This window comes from Polypterus senegalus, chromosome 8 (genome assembly GCF_016835505.1).
Source record: "Polypterus senegalus isolate Bchr_013 chromosome 8, ASM1683550v1, whole genome shotgun sequence".
Lineage (NCBI taxonomy): Eukaryota > Metazoa > Chordata > Cladistia > Polypteriformes > Polypteridae > Polypterus > Polypterus senegalus.
The window spans coordinates 12,498,563-12,520,014 of record NC_053161.1 but is presented as its reverse complement, the minus strand read 5'-3'; the positions used below and the strand labels follow the sequence as shown (position 1 = coordinate 12,520,014).

The 21,452-nt window shown below is 37.2% G+C and overlaps 1 protein-coding gene across 4 annotated transcripts in view; it reads left to right on the top strand.

The window, feature by feature from the left end:
- Nucleotides 1-21,452, top strand: part of ganabb (glucosidase II alpha subunit b) — a 184,665-nt gene that overhangs the window by 17,825 nt on the left and 145,388 nt on the right. The window contains exon 1 of one of the 4 annotated variants that reach the window (XM_039760752.1): nucleotides 12,601-12,684. The exons of the other annotated variants lie outside the window; for them this stretch is intronic. Within the exon in view, the coding sequence (XP_039616686.1) occupies nucleotides 12,665-12,684 (20 nt within the window). The 5' untranslated portion in view covers nucleotides 12,601-12,664. Of the gene's footprint in view, nucleotides 1-12,600; nucleotides 12,685-21,452 lie in introns of those variants that run through there. 4 annotated transcript variants of the gene reach the window in all.

Below are 21,452 nucleotides of genomic sequence, written 5' to 3'. Positions count from 1 at the left end.
AAATAGAGCAAAATGAGTTTGAGACAATTAGCAAAAGTTTTATTAGGAAAGAATATATACAGTAAACCTCACCATGATGAGCAGTTACTGAAAATGAGTAAATTAAATGAAAGAAATGAAAAATACACATTTTTGTTCTATCATTGTATTATCAACTTTTTTGGTTCTTCACTAATCATTTTGCTTACCACTTTTCTTTAATAGTTTAACTTTTTTATTTCATTATTCAATTTGATATATATTGTACTACGTTTTGTGCACAACTAAAAATAAGATCTTGGTTAGGCACAGCAATGGCTCGATTTGTAATGTGAGTTTAACATTTTAAGTAATCTGAAGCATTAAACAACTTCCTTTAAAAAAAATAATTGACTGCTTTTACACTTTTGTTAGAATTGAATATGACATCATATAATTTGTTTTAGCATGGTGATTGCTAAAGGAGAAGAAAAGGTAATCTTTTTTGAAGAGGAAACTAGAATACAGTATATGAAGTGTTAAAATGGAGTACACAGAAAAAATCCTTAAATAAGTCATCAGCTACCTGCATTGTCAAATTATTGCATCCATAAACAGCACACTAAATTAAAAAAAGATCACTGCTTTTATTCTAAAATTGTACACATGATCTTTTTAAATTTTGCAGTTAACATTTAGATGCACAGAAGCTGTCATTGTCACTGCATTAGTTAATAAATATAGCCGATGTGAATTATTTTGATGAAAGCTATTTTATAACTAAGGTACAAATTGAATTAAACATCAGCAGGCTGTTGCTAAACTTAGACATGTTTGGCTTTACTACAGACTATTGCATGTCAAAATAATTTCACAAATCTGCTTGCTAAGGTTTGATTTGTGGCTGTCCTACTTGCTGTAAATGTAGAGCTTGAACTTTCACTCTGTGTTTAGACTTTTTTTTTTTTTCAACACATGCAAATGATATACACAATGGCCAACTTCATGACTTTAAATTGTCCTAATATGAGAAGATATGCAAATTACATGTCAGAGCCATGTGATGGACTGTTTTCTCATTCATCTTTGGTTACTGTATTATACCAACATATTTTCTAGCAATTGAGAAATATGGTGCACAAAATGAAGGGAGGTATGAGAAGCCACACTCATCATTAGCCCTGTGTTATTATAGAAACATTATTATGCACCTCCTGTTAACTTATATAGCATTGATAACGTATTAAAACGTTAATCATTCATATCAATTTACTTCTACTGGTACAGGTAATTATGGTAAGCCAAGCTCTAAATCTTCTTAATTTGAATGACACTGATGAGAATGTATTAGAGTTGTGACAGAAGGCCTACTCCTTGATCAGCATTATTTCTGATGTTAAATGTTTGTTCAAATAAAGCTAGACATGTTCTTCAGTAGTTATATCACAGAGGTAAAAATACAAGGTTGTTGTAAACTTAATACAAGGCTTCTCCAGTGGTCTGCTATCGTTTACTTCATGCGATGGGGTGTGAAGATGGGCTTATATGACATCATTGTGCTGGAAGTCCAGCAAAATAGCAGTCAAAACAGGTAAATTATTTTTGTACAGGCCTTGTGGAAAATACAAAATAAGGAAACTAAAATTGATTTTCTTCATGTGCTTGTAAAAGTAAAAGCTTCTGAAAATGAGATAATGAACGTACTAAAAAGAATTAATTTTGTAATGCTATGCCTGGCAGAATTTGTGAAATATTGGCCATTGTTTTATAAAATATAAGTAATAATGAAGAAAGCTTTCCTTTTAATCAGGGAGTGTGCTCAGTTGAAACAATTATCACATAATTGTGTGTGCCCCTTTTAAATCATAATGATAATTGAAATCGCTTAAATGGACCTGATCAAAAGTTCACATACCCTTGAATGTTGGGGCTGATAATATACACAAATTTTGGCACACCCACATTCAAATTAAAGCTAATTAAGAGAGAGTGTCCACAACTGTACCTTCTTTGATTGTAATTAGTGTTTGTTTATCCATCCATCCATTATCCAACCCGCTATATCCTAACTACACGGTCACAGGGGTCTGCTGGAGCCAATCCCAGCCAACACAGGGTGCAAGGCAGGAAACAAACCCCTGGGCAGGGTGCCAGCCCACCGCAGGTGTTTGTTTATAAATAGTCAATTTAAGTTCATGCAGAGCTGCACTGACTTTGCTGGATAGTGAGCCATGGGGAAAGCAAAAGAACTGTCAAAAAACTTGAGAAAAGGTTGTTGAATTGTGTAAATCAAGGAAAGGATAGAACAAGATATCCAGAGATTTGAAAATGTCTGTCAGCTGTGTTCAAACTCTGATAAAAAAAAGTGGAAAGGGGTTCGTTTGTTACCAGGCCATAGTCAGGTAAACCAACCAAGATTTCATCTACAATTGCCTGGATCATTTGTCGAACTTCCAAGAAAATCCACAAGCTACTTTAACTAAAATGCAGGCTTCTATGCAAACAACTGGTGTTACTTTTTCAAGATGCACAATAAGGAGGTTCTTGAACAAAAACGAGCTGCCTTTATAGTTTAATTTGGATTTCATTAAAAGTAAAGGAAATGGGTTTTGCCTGATCAGTCATCTTTCCTTTAAAATATGGTACATAACTTACAAATTTTGCCAGGATATGTAAAATTATGAGCACAACTGTACAGTATATAGCTAAGTTAATAATGTTTTAGTAAGTAGTCAATTGCTGGTATTACCAAATCTGAAAGTCACAATACAATGCAAATGTGTGAATAAATACAGTAGCATACTGATACCATATTTGCATGAAGTAATTATTCATTTCCTAATGTTGTACATGTTTGGAATTGCCTGTTTGTAGGAGCCAAAATCTGTTTTTCAGTAAATCATCTGATCATAATTTAGAGTCTGCTGTATTATATTCCTCTCTACATTATTTATACTGTAAGTAGCTCCCTAAAACTACAGTATACTGAATATAAATTGCCCCATCTTAAATTTAATTGTGTAACGGTTTTTCAACCCAGTGTTTGACAATTTCTGTTACCTGATAATTGCTATTTTCTCAAGACATTTGTTTCAATGGCAGTGAAACTGTATGTAATTTATGTGAATGCTCCATGTCTAGGCAAGTTATAATCTAGATACCTTTTCTTGTATTAACTCTCTTTCTTTTAGTAGTTTGGTGATTTCCTGGAACAAATTTCTCAGTTTTTCTCAGTTACAGCCAACACTTTAATGTTTTTTAAGATCAACCGGATGAAATGTTGTGTTACCATACCTGTCAACTGAACAGTCAGGTGGACTGAATCTCCTCTCATTCACAAATTGCAAATAGTGTCTTGAAGAGTTTAAATACAGTGATGTTTATTGGGGAAAACCTACCATAAAAATCATATCAAATTAAGGTTTTTCTGAATTTCTGTGACTTCTGGTCACTTTCCAGAAGTACTTTGCTCATTAAATACAATCAAATAAAAAATGTATTATAAGAAAGGAAAATTCTATTAAAATGTTTGATTTTGATTGGCAAAAAAAAATACTTTGAAAGAGGATAATATATATTATACTGTATACTACATGTACTACGCATGTGTGTGTGTATGTCTGTGTATTTATATGTGTGTGTGTGTGTATGTCTGTGTGTATATGTGTATATGTGTATATATATATATATATATATATATACACATACATACATACACAGTATATTGTATATACACAGTGCATTTGGAAAGTATTCACAGCGCATCACTTTTTCCACATTTTGTTATGTTACAGCCTTATTCCAAAATGGATTAAATTACATTTTTTTCCTCAGAATTCTACACACAACACCCCATAATGACAACGTGAAAAAGTTTACTTGAGGTTTTTGCAAATTTATTAAAACTAAAAAAACTGAGAAATCACATGCACATAAGTATTCATAGCCTTTGCTCAAGTCGATGCACCTTTGGCAGCAATTACAGCTTCAAGTCTTTTTGAATATGATGCCACAAGCTTGGCACATCTATCCTTGACCAGTTTCGCCCATTCCTCTTTGCAGCACCTCTCAAGCTCCATCAGGTTGGATGGGAAGCGTCGGTGCACAGCCATTTTAAGATCTCTCCAATGATGTTCAATCAGATTCAAGTCTGGGCTCTGGCTGGGCCACTCAAGGACATTCACAGAGTTGTCCTGAAGACACTCCTTTGATATCTTGGCTGTGTGCTTAGGGTCGTTGTCCTACTGAAAGATGAACCGTCGCCCCAGTCTGAGGTCAAGAGCACTCTGGAGCAGGTTTTCATCCAGGATGTCTCTGTACATTGCTGCAGTCATCTTTCCCTTTATCCTGACTAGTCCCCCAGTTCCTGCCTGCTTCACTATAGGGATGGTATTGGCCTGGTTATGAGCGGTGCCTGGTTTCCTCCAAATGTGACGCCTGGCATTCACACCAAAGAGTTCAATGTTTGTCTTTCCAAATCCTGTCCAATCAACTGAATTTACCACAGGTGGACTCCAATTAAGCTGCATAAACATCTCAAGGATCATCGGGGAAGCAGGATGCACCTGAGCTCAATTTTGAGCTTCATGGCAAAGGCTGTGAATACTTATGCACATGTGCTTTCTCAGTTTTTTTATTTTTAATAAATTTGCAAAAATCTTAAGAGAACTTTTTTCACGTTGTCATTATGTGGTGTTGTGTGTAGAATTCTGAGAAAAAAATGAAATTTAATCCATTTTGGAATAAGGCTGTAACATAACAAAATGTGGAAAAAGTGATGCGCTATATATATATATATATATATATATATATATATATATATATATATATATATATATAATATGGTAATGTACCAGCTTGATATTTGCACAGCATCTACAAGCCAATGGTCCCAGATGTCATCAGTAGATGACTAAAAAGAGGGTCTGGGCCCAAGTACCTAGTCTTTAGCAAGATTAATGAGAAGAAAGCAGAAAGTCCCAAAGATGGTCACTGATTGGTGACGAGAAAGAAAATGAAAAGTGCAGAAAGGAGCAAAAGAACAGATTATGGGGATATTGCAGTTTTTTTGTTTTGGTGATGTCTCCAGTGGCTTAAAGAGCACTGGTGGATTGGATAGAAGCAGAAGCTGCTGGAGAAAAGGCTTGCATGCAGAATCTACAGTCCTTAATGTCAGTTCTTGCCATTTATATACAGTATATGTGTATATATAGAGCAAAAGTAGTTGCTCTGTAATTTTTACTAACATGTAAGGGTAGTGAGTTTTGGCATTAGGATTATTCTGCTACCCTACATTTCCAGGAGATGGCATTCAGACCCATGTCCTTGTGTGTGTATATAATAATAATAATTCTTTGCATTTATATAGCACTTTTATCACTACTCAAATCGCTCATCAATTGCAGGTTAAGGGCCTTGCTCAAGGGCCGAACAGAGCAGAGTCCCTTTAGGCATTTACGGTATTCGAACCAGCAACCTGTGTGTGTGTGTGTGTGTGTGTGTGTGTATGTTTTTCCTTCCTCATACAGTAGTTTCATGTTCCTCCCAATAATCTAGAGTAACCAATCAGTGCAACATGCATTCCTTTTAAAGTGTCACATATATGTATGTGTCTGCGGAGGTGGACAAGTGCCCAAAGTTGTTCAGATAGGATCCAGCCCCTCAAATCCTTAATACTGGGTTAAGCAGATCCAGGATATAGATGAATTGAATAGTAAAACTATTATTATTCTGAAGGAACAGTATGTTAAGAGTGTTTTGGAGGTGAAAAGAGTGTCAGATACAGTAATGATTATGAAGCTAGAAATTGGAGGTGTGTTTTTGAATGTTGTTAGTGCAATGAATGAGAAAGAAGATGAAGTGATGAACAGTGTACCCAAGGGACAGAAAGTGGTGATTGGAGTGGATTTCAGTGGAAATGTTGGTGAAGGGAACAGAGGAGACGAGGAGGTGACGGGTAGGTATGGTGTCAAGGAGAGGAATGAAGAAGGTCAGAGGATAGTGGATTTTGCCAAAAGGGTGGACATGGCTGTAGTGAATATGTATTTTAAGAAGAGGGAAAGTGGTGGCAGGGGAAAGTGTAGTTAAGCTGCATAGGATGGTGGATTGTAGGTAGCAGTGAAGAATAACCAGACAGTTGGGAAACTACAGCAGATGTAGTAAGGGTGACAGCACGAAAGGTGCTTGGTGTGACATCTGGACAGAGGAAGAAGGAAAAGGAAACCTGGTGGTGGAATGGGGATGTACAGGAGAGTATACAGAGTAAGAGGATAGCAAAGAAGAAGTGGAATAGTCAAGAGAGATTCAGAAAGTAGAGAACGGTACAATGAGATAAGGCACAAGGTGAAGAGAGAGTTGGCAAAGGCTAAAGGAAAGGTGTATGATGAGTTGTATGAGAGGATGGACACTAAGGAGGGAGAAAAGGACCTGTACCGATTGGCTAGACAGCGGGACCGAGCCGGGAAAGATGTGCAGCAGGTTAGGGTCATAAAGGATAAAGATGAAAATGTACTAGCAAGCGTAGAGATGTTTAGCAAATGGAAAGAGTACATTGAGAGGCTGATGAATAAAGAGAACGAGAGAGAGAAAGTGAATCAGGAAGTGCAATGGATTAGCAAGGATGAAGTAAGGACAGCTATGAAGAGGATGTAGAATGGAAAAGCCGTTGGTCCAGATGACATACCTGTGGAAGCATGGAGGTGTTTAGGAGAGATGGAAGTGGAGTTTTTAACCAGATTTTTTAATGGGATCTTGAAAAGTGAGAGGATGCCTGTGGAGTGGAGAAGAAGTGTACTGGTACCGATATTTAAGAATAAGGGGGATGTGCAGTACTTAGTAACTACAGGGGGATAAAATTGATGAGCCACAGCATGAAGTTATGGGAAAGAGTAGTGAAAGCTAGGTTAAGAAGTGAGGTGATGATTAGTGAGCAGCAGTATGGTTTTATGCTAAGAAAGCACCACAGATGCGATGTTTGCTCTGAGGGTGTTGATGGATAAGTATAGAGAAGGCCAGAAGGAGTTGTATTGCATCTTTGTGGACCTGGAGAAAGCATATGACAGAGTGCCTCGAGAAGAGTTGTGGTATTGTATGAGGAAGTTGGGAGTGGCAGAGAAGTATGTAAGAGTTCTACAGGATACGTATGAGGGAAGTGTGGCCGTGGTGAGGTCTACGGTAGCAGTGACAGATGCATTCAAGGTGGAGGTGGGATTACATCAGGGATCGGCTCTGAGCCCTTTCTTTTTTGCAATGGTGATGGACAGGTTGAAAAACAAGATTAGACAGGAGTCCCTCTGGACTATGATGTTTGCTGATGACATTGTGATCTGTAGTGATAGTAGGGAGCAGGTTGAGGAGACCCTGGAGAGGTGGAGATGTGCTCTAGAGAGGAGAGGAATGAAGGTCAGTAGGAACAAGACCGAATACATGTGTGTAAATGAGAGGGAGGTCAGTGGAATGGTGAGGATGCAAGGAGTAGAGTTGGTGAAGGTAGATGAGTTTAAATACTTGGGGTCAACAGTACAGAGTAATAGGGATTGTGGAAGCGAGGTGAAAAAATGAGCGCAGTCAGGGTGGAATTGGTGGAGAAGGTTTCAGGACTAATTTGTGACAGACAGGTATCAGCAAGAGTGAAAGGGAATGTCTACAGGACTGTACTGAGACCAGTTATGTTATATGGGTTGGAGATGGTGGCACTGACCAGAAAGCAGGAGACCGAGCTAGAGGTAGCAGAGTTAAAGTTGCTAAGATTTGCATTGGGTGTGACAAGGATGGATAGGATTAGAAATGAGTACATTAGAGGGTCAGCTCAAGTTGTACGGTTGGGAGACAAAGTTAGAGAGGCGAGATTGTGTTGGTTTGGACATATGCAGAGTATATTGGGAGAAGGATGCTAAGGATAGAGCTGCCAGGGAAGAGAAAAAGAGGAAGGCCGAAGTGAAGGTTTATGGATGTGATGAGAGAGGACATGCAGGCGATGGGTGTAACAGAACAAGATGCAGAGGACAGAAGATATGGAAGAAGATGATCTGCTGTGGCGACCACTAACGGGACCAGCCAAAAGAAGAAGAATAGTGAAACTATAAGGGTATACCTGTCTTATCTATAAACTAAAAGGTTAAACAGTATAATTATAAGTAAATTCTTGGGTGATCAGGGGCCTCATGCATAACACCGTGCGTAGAATTCGCAGTATAACATGACATAAGCACAAAAGCTGAAATGTGCTTACGCACAGCAAACTCCAGATGCAGGAATCTGTGCGTACTCCAACTTCCACATTCTTCCTCTACATAAATCCCAGTCAGCGTGAAAAGTAATAGACGTTAAGCCATCTATATGCTTATAACGATGATTCTTCAAAAGTTTAAGGAACATTGAAATATCTTCATAGTACGTGTTTAATTATTCTATCCGTCTATCCTTCCAGTGTCGCGACAGCCTCAGCAAATATTCAGCGCGAGGCTGGAACAATATGTGAACTTGCTAGAGGTGCAGCACCGTGTCCTCACATGTTTAATTATTAACAATACAGATTATTTAAATGAAGTTAAAGTTTTATCTGTATAATATAATCAACAATGTTTTGCTGCATTTCATGTTAAAAATGATATCGTCATCATATGTAAATACGCGCTTTATAAAGTGGCGCAGGTTGTGCAATATTATAACTGTAGTGCAAGTTTAAAGTGTGGTAATTGTACTTATAAGTACAAACAGTTCTACAAGGAGCAATTGATTGAGTACGTTTATAGTTCTTGGGATGAAACTGTTTCTGAACTGTGAGGTCCGTACAGTAAAGGCTTTGAAATATTTTGCCATGGTTGAGGCGGCGTGTGCTTGATGCTGTATACCTATAATTCTCTTTCCAATCAGCTGCTGCTGTGATTCCCCACTCAGATACAGTGATATAAATACTCCGAGTAGTGCAGTGAGAGTAATATGGAAAAAGATGATCCGCTGTGGCAACTCCTAACGGGAGCAGCTGAAAGAAGAAGAAGAAAGTACAGTGAGAATAACAACGCTAAGACAGTTATGGTATTTGGAATACTATGGCTATTCCCTGGACCATTATATTGTTACAGGTTAATTACAATCAGATGCATTACACTAATAAACAATATGCAGTTAGTTTCAGTATATTTATAAAGCCGCATCAGGAATGTGGATCTAAGAAAGAAAGGGTAACCACACAGGAACAGTAGCACTGCTTTGATGCTGGGTGCCGCCAGTCTGCAAAACCGAGCGGCGTACGACAAGGTATGAGGTACTGTGGAAATGTGCGTGGCTTTACACCAAGTTTGTTTTATACGTCGCGATTTGAACATGGAAACGTTCTTATGCAACATTTCTGTGCGTACGCACCATTTATACATGAGGCCCCAGTAATCTAGAGTTCTAGATTTCAATATTGTTTTAATTAGTCCTTTTGTAGAGATTTAAGTGTTTTATTGGCACATCTGCATGTTCTTTGCGATAAGAGGAGACTCTAAATTGGAAATGAATATGCGCTAGGTCGATATAGCACTGTCCTGATTTGGCTTGTGCCTTGCATCCAGTTCTACCAAGAATCTTCCAGATATCATGAGCTAAAGTCAGATTATAGGGGTTCAGGGATTGATGGAGCTCCTGTTGCATTAATTAGCTAACAAGATAATATTACATAAAGTGCCCTGTATAATGTTTGGGACAAAGACACATTTTTACTTGATTTACCTGTCTGCTCTAAAGTTTAAAATTAAAACTCGGGACAATTCAGGAGTGGTTAAAGTGCACATTGTAGCCTTTCATTTAACAGTATTTACATATATTTCTGTCACACCATGTAAAAACAACACTTTTTGTACATGCTCCCCTGATTTCAGGGCACCATAATGTTTGGGACATGGCAATGTATGTATATTAAAGGCATATTAAATGCATGCAAATACCTTTTAAAGTCTACAAGGTGCACTTTAATCACATCTAAATTGCTTGATTTGTATTTTAAACTGTGAAGCAGAGGGGTAAATCATGGAAAAATGTGTTTTTGTTCTAAACATGAAGAGCACTGTATATACACATGCAGACATGGACAAATTTGATGTTTCCCCTCTGCAAAAAAGGAAGAACCCACAATTGTCTCTTAAATAGCTTGAAACAGACCATAGCAATTTGACACTCATAATGGTTTATTCTGAATTGAACAATGATCTGAATTTGTTTTAGAGTTTTGATTCAACAGAATATTTTAAATAATAGCCCAAATGAAAATGGCATGGACACAAATGTTGGGACTCTTAACCTAATATTTTGTTATGCAATCTTTAGAAGCAGTCACTGTAAACAAATGATTCCTGTTGCTCTCAACAAGACTTGTCAACAGGTAGTTTGGACCACTCTTCTTGAGCAAACTACTCCAGTTGAGTCAGATTTTAAGATGCCTTCTTCAAACTGCTTGTTTGAATTCTTTCCATAGATGTTTGATCGGATTCAAATTGGGGCTCACATAAGACCAATACAGAATAGTCCAATTTTTTGTTCGTAGCCATTTTTGGATGATTTTAGCATCATATTTTGGGTCATTATCCTGTTGGAAGATCCATGACCTGTGATTTAGACAGCTTTCTGGCCCAGGGCAGTATGTTTTGCTAAAGACTGACTTCTTGAAATTTAATTTTTCCCTGCACAGACTCCAGGCACCCCATGTCAGATGCAGTATTGAGGTTCCAAAACATAACCGTGTTTCATAGTAGGTATACTGTTGTTTTCTTGGAAAGCTTAATTTTTTTTTGTCCGTGGGCATAGTGTTAATTTGACTTGCCAGTCTTGTCTCATGTTGAAAGGACATTGTCCTAGAAGCTTGTGGCTTGTCGATATGCATTTTAGCAAATCCCAGTCTGGCTTTTATGCTTTTCTTTTAGCAGTGGAGTCCTCCTGAGTCTTTTTCATTAAGACCACTGTCACTCAAAAAGGAGGGATGGTGCGACCTTGGAGTTCAGCTTGTATTTCTTTGGAAGATGTTCTTGGCTTTTTGTGCATCATTCTCACTATCCTTCTCCACATCCTTTTTTTGTTTTGTTTATGTTCAATACTTCAAAAATGCTGCACGGAAAAAGAGATTCAGGGGTTTCTGTTGACACAACATTTCCATTGCCTAATCAATGTGTAGAAACAATAAAAAGGCAAATAAAATGCTTGCTTGTATTGTAAAAACTGTTGAATATAAATCGAAGGATGCTTAGACTATATACTGTGTTAGTTAGACCACACTTGGGGTATTGTGTCCAGTTCTGGTCATCACACTAACAAAAAAGACATAGCAACACTTAAAAAATGTGTACAGGGAGAACAACTAAAAACATTCCAGAACTTAAGGTTGTATGACATGTACTGTGACAGACTCGTAGAATTAAACCTGCTTAGTCTTGAGTAGAGATGACTGTGTGGGAACCTAATCCCAGATATTCAAAATGCTCAAAGGCATTGATACAGAAGGTGCAGCAGAATTCTTTCAGGTTAAGGATAAATCTTATACTTGAGTAGAGATTAAGGGAAAGTGCAACACACCACTGAGACATGTAGTGGAAGCACCTTGACAACTTTTAAGAAATATTTGGATGGCATTATTTAAAAAATGATCATAAGGTCATAGGTTTTTTTGTGCCACATCAACTGCCCCCATTGGTTCTCCCCAATCTGATATGGGGGATCAAATTTACACACTTTAATAAAACTTTGAAACAATGAGGATCGGTAATAGAGGCATGTAGAGTGTTGTTTTATGCTAGTTCAAGGGTGCTGAACACACACGATAATATTTAATATATTTCGTTCTTTGCCTTTGTAGCACTAACCCACTAAGATCCACTCCCGGAAGGTTTAAAAATGACTAATTTCCAGCATTAGCATATGGGGTATTGTTTTAAACTATGTCAAGGTCAGTGATTAAGAATGTTATTTTGACCTTTTACTAGAGATCAAGCCTCAATGGAACTCTATTAGAGGGTAAAAATGGCATGTATTTCTATTACAATCAAGAATATTTAAACTTGAAACATTAAAACTGAAGCGCACATTTAATATTTCAAATATTTATTTCAACTATTCTTGTTTATTATATACTTCTACTTCATGACGTAGATCATTACATTTCTTATGAACAGCCTTAATTAGTGCGGTTTACGCTAAATCGGACTTTGGGTTATTTTTCTATAGCTTCCTTCAAAGAGGACCGGCTCGCAATGCGGAACTTATCATAAATACAGAACAGTTTCCATAAAACTCCACGTTTGTACATATTTTTAACCTCTTGTTTTTGTTTAACCTCGTAATGTTTGTATTTCCTTGTTGTAATGCAAATATTACCCGTAATCTAATCAAATTTTGAGATTCAGCAACATATATCACATCCTGAAGTGCAGTGTTACTGTGGATTAAAATACATTTTATTATACGTGTTTGGCGCGGTATTTTTAACGAATGTAGACTGGCTGTAATTTAAATAATTATTTGATTCTGTATGTTGGTTGTCGAAAGAACATTATCGAAAACACTTAATTAAAGAATAATTTATCCATATTTTCAGAGGTATGAGCAGCCTCGTGGCGCAACTAGTCCTTTATATTGGGGTGGATACAGAATCAATTCAACCAATCACTTGAGGCTGACGTGTCCGGACGAGAAGCGAAACACAGGGAGGGGGGGCAAAGGTCAGAACTGATCCAAGATGGCGGTGGTTACGGAGAGGTAGGATGAGTGGAGAGGCTCTGTTTGTAAAATGCTAAGCAGTATCTGAGACAACTGAAAAACTAAGTTGTACTCAATGCTTGTGTTGACGGGCTTAAAGCTATTGCCACGTGTTGTTAGCGGCTTCATAGTTTACTGTCCTTTTGTCAGAACGTTCTTACTCAAAGAGGCGCGCTTATTTATGTTAGGATGTTAAACCTTTTCCGTCGTAAGAATGGTTCCTCTTCGTTGTGGCAACAATGCAAGAAGGACAGCCTGATGATCCTAAAGTGACTTTTAAATTTGTAGATAACAGTATGTTGTGCAGGGGCGGTGTCAAGGCGGTTGCATTTCTGTTGCATGCTGCAAAATAAAACTTCATTGTTGAAGCACCTGCAAACCGGAGACGGATAGATGTAGCTTATTCCGGATGCGTGGGTCTGCGTCGTAATTGTGCCCTCTTATATTTCTCCGTGCCGGTCGAGATATCAACCGACGCGACTTGTCTTTTTTGTATCCGTCGCATTTAGTGTTGCGAGTAAGACTCTTTCAAGGGGTTTTATTTTTGTTTCAAATTCGTAGTTATTCAACATCAGGGGTCATGTAATTTATTTCTTAGTACTGTAATTGTAATGACGCGACTTTCTTCTTAGTAATGGTAATTTCAAATACGCAATGGAGACTCGCCGGAAAATAGTCTACTGCAATGTGCTTTTTCTCATTATTTTAAATTTTTACATTAAATCCTATTTATGTAAGTGTGGAAACGGATAGGCGCATGCTTTATTCATCATTTTCATCGTTAAGTATGTAATTAGCTGATTTTGAAATTCACATAGGTAACGCTACAATTACAGCATGCACTAAGTGGGTTTGATTGCATACAGAGCTCAAATCTGCTTAGTCTTCTTAAGGTTTGCTGGGGAAAAAGACCTGTCTCGGCGGCACTGGACGAAAGTCCACCCGAAAGAAAACGCTTTCTTCCGGGCCAGTTTGGAATCGTCAGCTAGCGTAACTTCCACACCTCTCGTGTTCTAGGAGGAAAGCTGCGTACATTGTTTTTACAAATAAAGCCAGTTGCAAGTTATTGCATCATTAAGGGTGAACTGCAATAAACCAAACTAATAATAGTAAATGTTGGGTCTCTTGGTGCAGACTGTTTAAACATTAATTGACCGATTCCCTAAAGTGGTATAGAGGCGCAGTTTATATCGTTTTAAATTGAGTCCTGTCATTTCCATGGGTGAATTTCAGTAAGCGTTTAAATATACAGTATTGCACTGTACTTATAAGGTGAAATGCATCTTAAACGTATCATTATTTTTATCATACCTTCGTTTTATAATAAACTGGTTGCATGTTACGATATTAATTGAGTTCTATACACAGTAATGTGTTGGTGTGATAAGCTGTTTTTTTTGGCTTACAGTATTTGAAATAAGAATTTCCTGCCTGCGATGCTTTTTTTCACACCGGCAATGTATGTCTTTGGTTGGTTTTAAGTTTTCATAATGTAAGTGATTCAGTCCATTCAGGGTCAATTCCTATATTGATTCTGTCCAAACTAAAAGAATGTGGTTATAGTAATAATAGAATGTTTTCTGGTATTTAAAAGAAGTCAGTGTGGCTTGAACCCCTTACACACAGCTATTCATACTAGTAAGTGGAATTCACTGCTTTTGGATGACTTTTCCTCCAACCCATATACTATGTTACTAAACTTTAAGTCTGCCTTCTTTCTTGTTTTGGGGTGTTTTCACTTCCGTGATCTTTTTATTTGGAGCCTGCTTCAGTTTTTAATATAACCGTGTTCTAATCGGTGACTAAACCTTCTCCTTATATTCATGTTAAAAAATACCCAGCAGAAAGTGTATGCTATCCATACATTATCATGCCAGTTTAATCCAGGTGAGGATTGTTGTTGTTGATACACATCCTTACAGCATCTGCCATAATACATTAGCCAGCACTGGATGGGGTGTCAAGTAATTCACCTCTGCTTGCTAAGAGGTCATTTTGTAGTTTCCCGTTTACATGGACATCTTTCAATTTTGGGAAGGAAATCTGAAGAGCTTCCATGCTTTTCAAGTGTTTGTCAGGCTGCTGCTTCACCGTCATAAAATGTGGCAAAGTACAAAAGAACCGATTCAACCCTTTCGAACCTAAATAAGGAAGGGGCCTGCAAGATCTTTAATTTTTAAAAATATGTCCACTTGTACAATGAGAATAAGGCACTGAAGTACCTTCTTAGTTCAAAAATGTATTTTATTTATTTTTTTCCTTTATTTTGCCTTGTACAATTTCTTGTATTAGGAATTTGTTCGTTTTCACATACCCCTTCGGGTCAGAGCACAGGGTCAGCCATTGTACAGCGCCCCTGGAGCAATTGCAGGTTAAGGGCCTTGCTCAAGGGCCCAACAGAGTAGGATCTCTTTTGGCAGTGGCGGGGATTCATAACATCTTGATTAATTACAGGTTAAAGTTTCAAAGATAAAGAAAATATAAATTTGCATGCTCTTGCTTTATTAAAAGCATTGATATATGTACAATTTTTTTTACTGTTTAGATACATGAAACACAATTTTGTGTATATTTAATTAGGTTATTTTTAATGTTACACTACGGTGGAAAATATACATGGTTTAACTCAGTAAAGTTTTTGGTCTAAGCAGGGAATGATCTATTAAGAAATTGGTTGGTTTAAATATTGGCAACCATAAGTTCCCCCTAAACTGAGCCATCATTATTCAGTTTAAATTTTCATTAAAAAAAAGTAACAAAACATCTTCATTCTACCATTCTTTGAATCATTGTTTTTGCAATACTTTCTCTAACACAAGATTACATGATGCAAAAACAAAATATACACACTTGGACAAACCTCATAAACTGTAGTCTTCTTCTTTTGGCTGCCCCCCAGCAGATCATCTTTTTCCATATCTTCCTGTTCTCTGTATTGGGCCAGTTACACCCACCACCTGTATGTCCTCTCTCAACACATCCATAAACCTCCTTACACATTCCTCTTCTCCTCTTACCTGGCAGCTCCGTCCTTAACATTCTTTTCCTAATATACCCAGCATCTCTCCTCTTCATATGCCCAAACCAATGCACTCTCTGACTGTCCGAACTGAGCTGACCCTCTAATTTAGTCATTTATAATTCTGTCCATACAAGTCACACACAATGCAAACCTTAACATCTTTAACTATGTCAACTGTATGGAATGAAAAAGAGCTTTATTTTTTTTTTTTAATTTTAAAGAAAAGTGTTGTGTTCCATCAACCCGAGGTTGGTTGCACTCTCACAAAGATAACTGTTCACATATTTTGTTTACCTTTTAATGTCCTGTTGCCATGTTTTGATTTAGATGTAGCAAATTAACAATTTGACAAGCCTAAACATAAAGCATTGCAATAGCCAATTCTGTTGGAAACAAATGAAAATACGCTATACTTTCTTTATCCTGGAAATTAAGAAATTGTTCCAATCGTCAATATTGAATTTCATTTTGTAGAATTACCTCAAACTAAATTTTCTTTGCTTTTTCTGAGATTAAAGATGTTTTCTTTCATCCTTTTAGATAATAGTTAAAGATTGTACAATTTGATAGATACATGCAGGTTAGTGTAAACTTCATGCAAAATTGCTCTGTTTACAAAATACATCTAATAGCAATATATAGTATTAGATATTGTCTACCGAGCACAGTGAATTTCTTATATTTATATCGGAACAACTGCAGCATGTCACCATTCTTTTAAAGAGACAAAACGGGTCCTAGCTCAGAATCCTGAGTACTGTATGCACACTTGTGCAGGTTTTATTCTATTTAAATGGTATGAATTCAATCAACCAAGAAGAGTGCCTAATAATCCAATTAAATCTGAAGTCTGTATAACACAATCACTATGCTGAAAAAGTATAAAAAGCTGTGCTTACATCATGAAAGTATACTAATAGTAACATTTCCTGTAATAGAGGAATTTGGAATGTCCCCAATAGCACAGGTTTAAGTAGTTTGTTACCAGATTGTAATTCAACATATTTTATACAGTAAAAAAATTCCTTTGATTTAAATTTTGTTTTTCTGTGATGTTTCCTGCAAGAAAACCGAATAAAGACTAACCGGTTGCAGTTCTGCATTTTTCTCAGTATTGGGAGAACAGTGTCGGCAAAGCATTGTAATGCTTCTGTTTGTGAAGGTACAAAATTTATTTAAAATGGGACCAACTAAATTGAAATCTTTTGCAAATTTTGTATTAAATTCTTTTTATGCAGGATTTTAATGGACTTGGATACATTTTAAAAAATGTTTTTGTCGGTTCACTCGTAGTTAAACCAGAAACCAGGGCTAAATGTAATAAATTATAGGTCTTAGAACTGTTGCGAGTTGATATCCAGTTAAATACTTTTTGTAGGGCTTGGCGATAAAGCGATAATTATCATAAAATTTTCCTGAAGAGAAGTGTGACATGGTTGATAGAACTCATTACATTCATGTTTTGACAGGCAACGTGAAAAGCCAGTGATAATGAGAATAGCAGTGCGCCGAACCAATCGTGTGGCTGGAATTGATTTACAACCACATCAGACTAATTTGACGCATAGATAGTGGCAGCCCACTTGTTAATGTTTAGGCTACTTCAGCCATGCATGCCAGTATGTTAGGAGTGTGAGCGAGATAAAAGAGAAAATGTTAACGAAAATGTGAAACAAAAAATCGGTGTTACTGAAGAAAACACCCCAACAGACACAGCCTAAGGTTCAAAAGACGAGGGCATTTTTAAAAAGAAGGGTGTGAAGAATTAGGTAGTGTGGAGATATTTTGGCTATTTAAAGTCGGACAAGAAGTAGAGTAGTGTACACTGTAACTTTTGTCAAAAGGGTATTCCCACAAAGACAAGTAATACCGCTAATCTTTTGTACCAATTGAAACACTGCTTTCCTTTAGAGCATACACAATACAAAGACTTTACAGTCCCAGACCCAAGTAAGTGGTTTATAAGCCTGTTAACATGATCTTGTACATGGAGGTGGCTGAAGGTTTCCTATCTTTGGTCCAGTTTTCCATTTTTCTTTTTTGCAACGATTATGCCTCATCAGTATTTAATACAGATCTTCCAATGGGATTTAATTAATCATTTCTGAACACAAGTTTGCACTTTTTTTACAGAAAGGAACAAAAAAGAGCAGTGTAAGCAGCATTGTTAAAAAGCTTTGTAAGTAGGCAACCAATTACTATACTATATTGCAATAAAGTATGATCTATGTTAATAATTGCTATTCATTCCACAAAAATGTGGGTCGGACATGGAAAGTGGGTACTAAGTACGTCTCACATAAGTTTAAGATTAAAACGTGATGCTTTTCTAGTCAACACTGTTAGCTTAAGAAATACTCCCCACTTTCTCACGGTACTTTTTTATTATTAATACCAGCACGCAGTAACAAAGTAAAGCACGATGAACATACTGGCCTCTCATTTTCTGCTGGCAAACTCTGTTAGGAAGAGGGAATTGCTAACAGCTGACCAATGAACTTCAATGCCCTCTTTAGTGCAATTAGGTTAAATTGTGAATTACAAATCTCTTCTGATTTCCTTTGACTTTGCAATCCTTTTAAGTAAAAGAAGAAACGGAAGCTTTGGGCTGGGAAATATTCTACTTTGTAGAGCATGTGGATAAGAGTTGGTTCTAAACAGTTTATTGGCTAGTTCTTTAATATCTGATTTTAAGTCAGTCGCTGCATCTTTGAACGGTTTCAGTAAAGAGAGCACAGTTGTTTCATTTTGTTGATTTGGCCATTCATCAAATTGCTGCAACACTAAATTCAGCACTCTATCTTGTCTCCACAGACCTGTGTTAGTGACTTTTGTCACTACTCTTGTTGTCCAGTATGTTTTAAAATAATTAACTTTTTTTACACCATCCAGAAGCTGTGCAACTGTGAGTGATTATTCCATCACTGCTGGTGTAAAAGCATGAATGTTTTTACCTGTTTAATTTGTGTTTGCTTCAAACGGAGTCACATAAAAACACCTTTGACACACGATTGTAGCTTTCATTGATACAGTGGGTAGCAGGTATGAAGTAGGTTTCCTCAAAGTTTTTGGTCCAAATATCAGTTGCGACAGCACATCCATAATTAACGGTCTCTAGCAGGTCATATACAGTACCCTTTCTTAGTTTTTGGCTTTGTCAACCATGTGCCACAATACAGTCATCTCTTTAAACTTCAGACTTTCCAGTTTTGGCTGCCATGTCAACCAGGTACTGCAAGTTGAATGTACTGTAGTCCTTGCCAGACTCTGTGCCTTAAAGCCCCTATATCCTTGCAAACAAAATCCACGCATTTATCCTGTACATTGCTTTCAGCATTAGTTGTTACTTCTGACAGGTTTGGCAAAAATATCGGTTTATTTTAATCCTTTGCTATTGCACACTTGTGGCGCTTTAATCCTGAGGTGCCTGACTTGTGTCCACTGTATGTTCGCATATTTATTGCAGCAAGCGGATGGCACATGATTGCCATCACCATCGATACCAATTGAAGATGATTGCCAAATGGCAGACTTCCCTTTACTAAGTTTTGACGTCTTGTACTTTCCTTTTTAATGCTGTTTCTGATGTAAGACTGTCTTCTGGCTCTGCAGTCTTGAGGAGGCTGTACACGAGACAATGCGTTGTCACACCCACCATACTATCAGATCATGCTTCCAACCCATGGTATAGATGCATTGAAACTGCGTGATTGGGTAACGCAGTGGCCAGTGTGTTCGTACTGCAAATCATTGGTGGCTGAGGATGTATGAAGATTTTTTTTTTTTTTTGTTACATTCCATAACACATGAAGGACTAAATGTATTTATCACAGGGTTCATGTTTGGTTTTTGTTTTTTTTTTTTTGGGTTCATCGCAGCTAATACTGACGTTTTAACTCCCCCCGACCAAACCCCCAAGTAGCTAAACTGTTAATGCTATGGGGAAATTCAAATGCATGCAGCAAAAGGAACAAAAAAAAAATTACACACTTGCTGGACAGAGAGTACATCCAATCAATCGATAGATAGATAAATTAGCAGTGGGCACAAAAGAACCCCAGAGGTGGTTCTTAGCGCACTGTGGTGGAATGGGCCCATGGCTAAAAGTGCTCCCAAGAGCTTGCCTTCTGGAAGAGATTTTTCGTGATGACATCCAATTTTGGCACTATCCTCTCTTCCACAGCAGCTTACAGTGTGTTCTGGGTTTGCCCTGTGATGGCACAAGCTTGATAAATTTGTTCAGGCATTGTGCTTTTTTTTGGCTCAGGTTGCTTCCCCAGGAGACTGCAGTGTAGAACACCACACTGGCTAATTTGGACGGGTAGAAATACCAGCAGCTTGCTGCATACATTAAAAGACAGGAGTTTCAATTATCAAGTACATTGTGCTCTGGCCCTTTTTGTACAGTGCTACTGTGTTGTCGGACCAGCCCAGTTTGTTGTTTATGTGAACTCCCACTTGTAGCTGTGCATCACTTCAGCCTTCTTCCCGTGAATAACGACTGTTCTCAGGGGGGAGGCATCTTGGCATGTTGGACGTCCACCTTCTGTGCAGTTTTAACTACATTCCAGAAACATACTTGCGCCATGAAAACAGGTTAAATAAAAATACAAATTTCTGCCTTAACCAGGTTATTCCCTTCATCCTGGCTTTGTTTATGCATGTAAAAGCACTCGTAGTGATTCAATGGTTTGTCTAATGGCTCTTGTAACAGTCATTTTAAATATAGGTTTGTTTATTGTACAATGTTGATATTGTAAGCCTGTTTTCATCTTAAGTTAGACAATTGCCTATGGAAACAGCTACTTGTTGTTGGACAACTTTAAATTTAAACTGAATTGCATAAGTAGTTGGTTCTGTTCTGGGATGAGAAGTACCCAAGTGCAAAATTTCAAGTCTCTGATTTGAAAAACAAACGGGGATTGTGCCTTTCAGAGATTTTATGACAAAAATGAGTATTTGCATTTTAAAAGATTAGGAAATGATGATTTATTTTTTTTACATGCTTTTATCATTACCCAGACCAACTTTCCTCTTCCTATGTAAGCTAGCAACAGTAGCCCGGTTTCCATTTAAAAATTTTATGCAGAAAAGGTTTTAACAGTTCGAAATGTTTGTCCACATAGACGATGAAAATGGTAATTGTCGGAAATATGTTACAAATATCGGTAAAACATTTTTCCCATCTGTTTTAGTGAATGAATATGTCATGTTGGAAATGTTGTGAAAATGCTTTGGGGGGGGCATTAATGTACTGTAGATATTTTGGTGTCCTATAACAGTACCTTTATCTCCAGTAACAAATCATGAAGTCTGTCAAAGTTGTAATATCTGCATCTTTCAATAATGACAATGTCGCTTTCAAAAAATAAGATAACTACGCTTCCTCTGACTAGGAATGTCACAAGAACAGATACTTGGCTACCAAGTCAATACCGAAATTCCAAAGACAGAACAGTACTAGATTTTTTTACAGTATCAATATTTCAGAGGCAAAGTCAGTACTGCACTTATGTATGACAGCAGGTAGATGAATTACTTTAAAAGACACAATAACACATGAGAAATAAAACATTAGTTAGAGCTGTATATAAAAATGTCACACAGTCATTATACAGCACCAAATCAATATGTTGGAAAAATCCACAGAAGTCCTGTCTAGAAGTGTGTGTTTGAGGCAGGAGAATTTCATCATGCAATTGTGGGAATTATACTTGCTATAAAATTGCCACTTTTTTGTTATCAT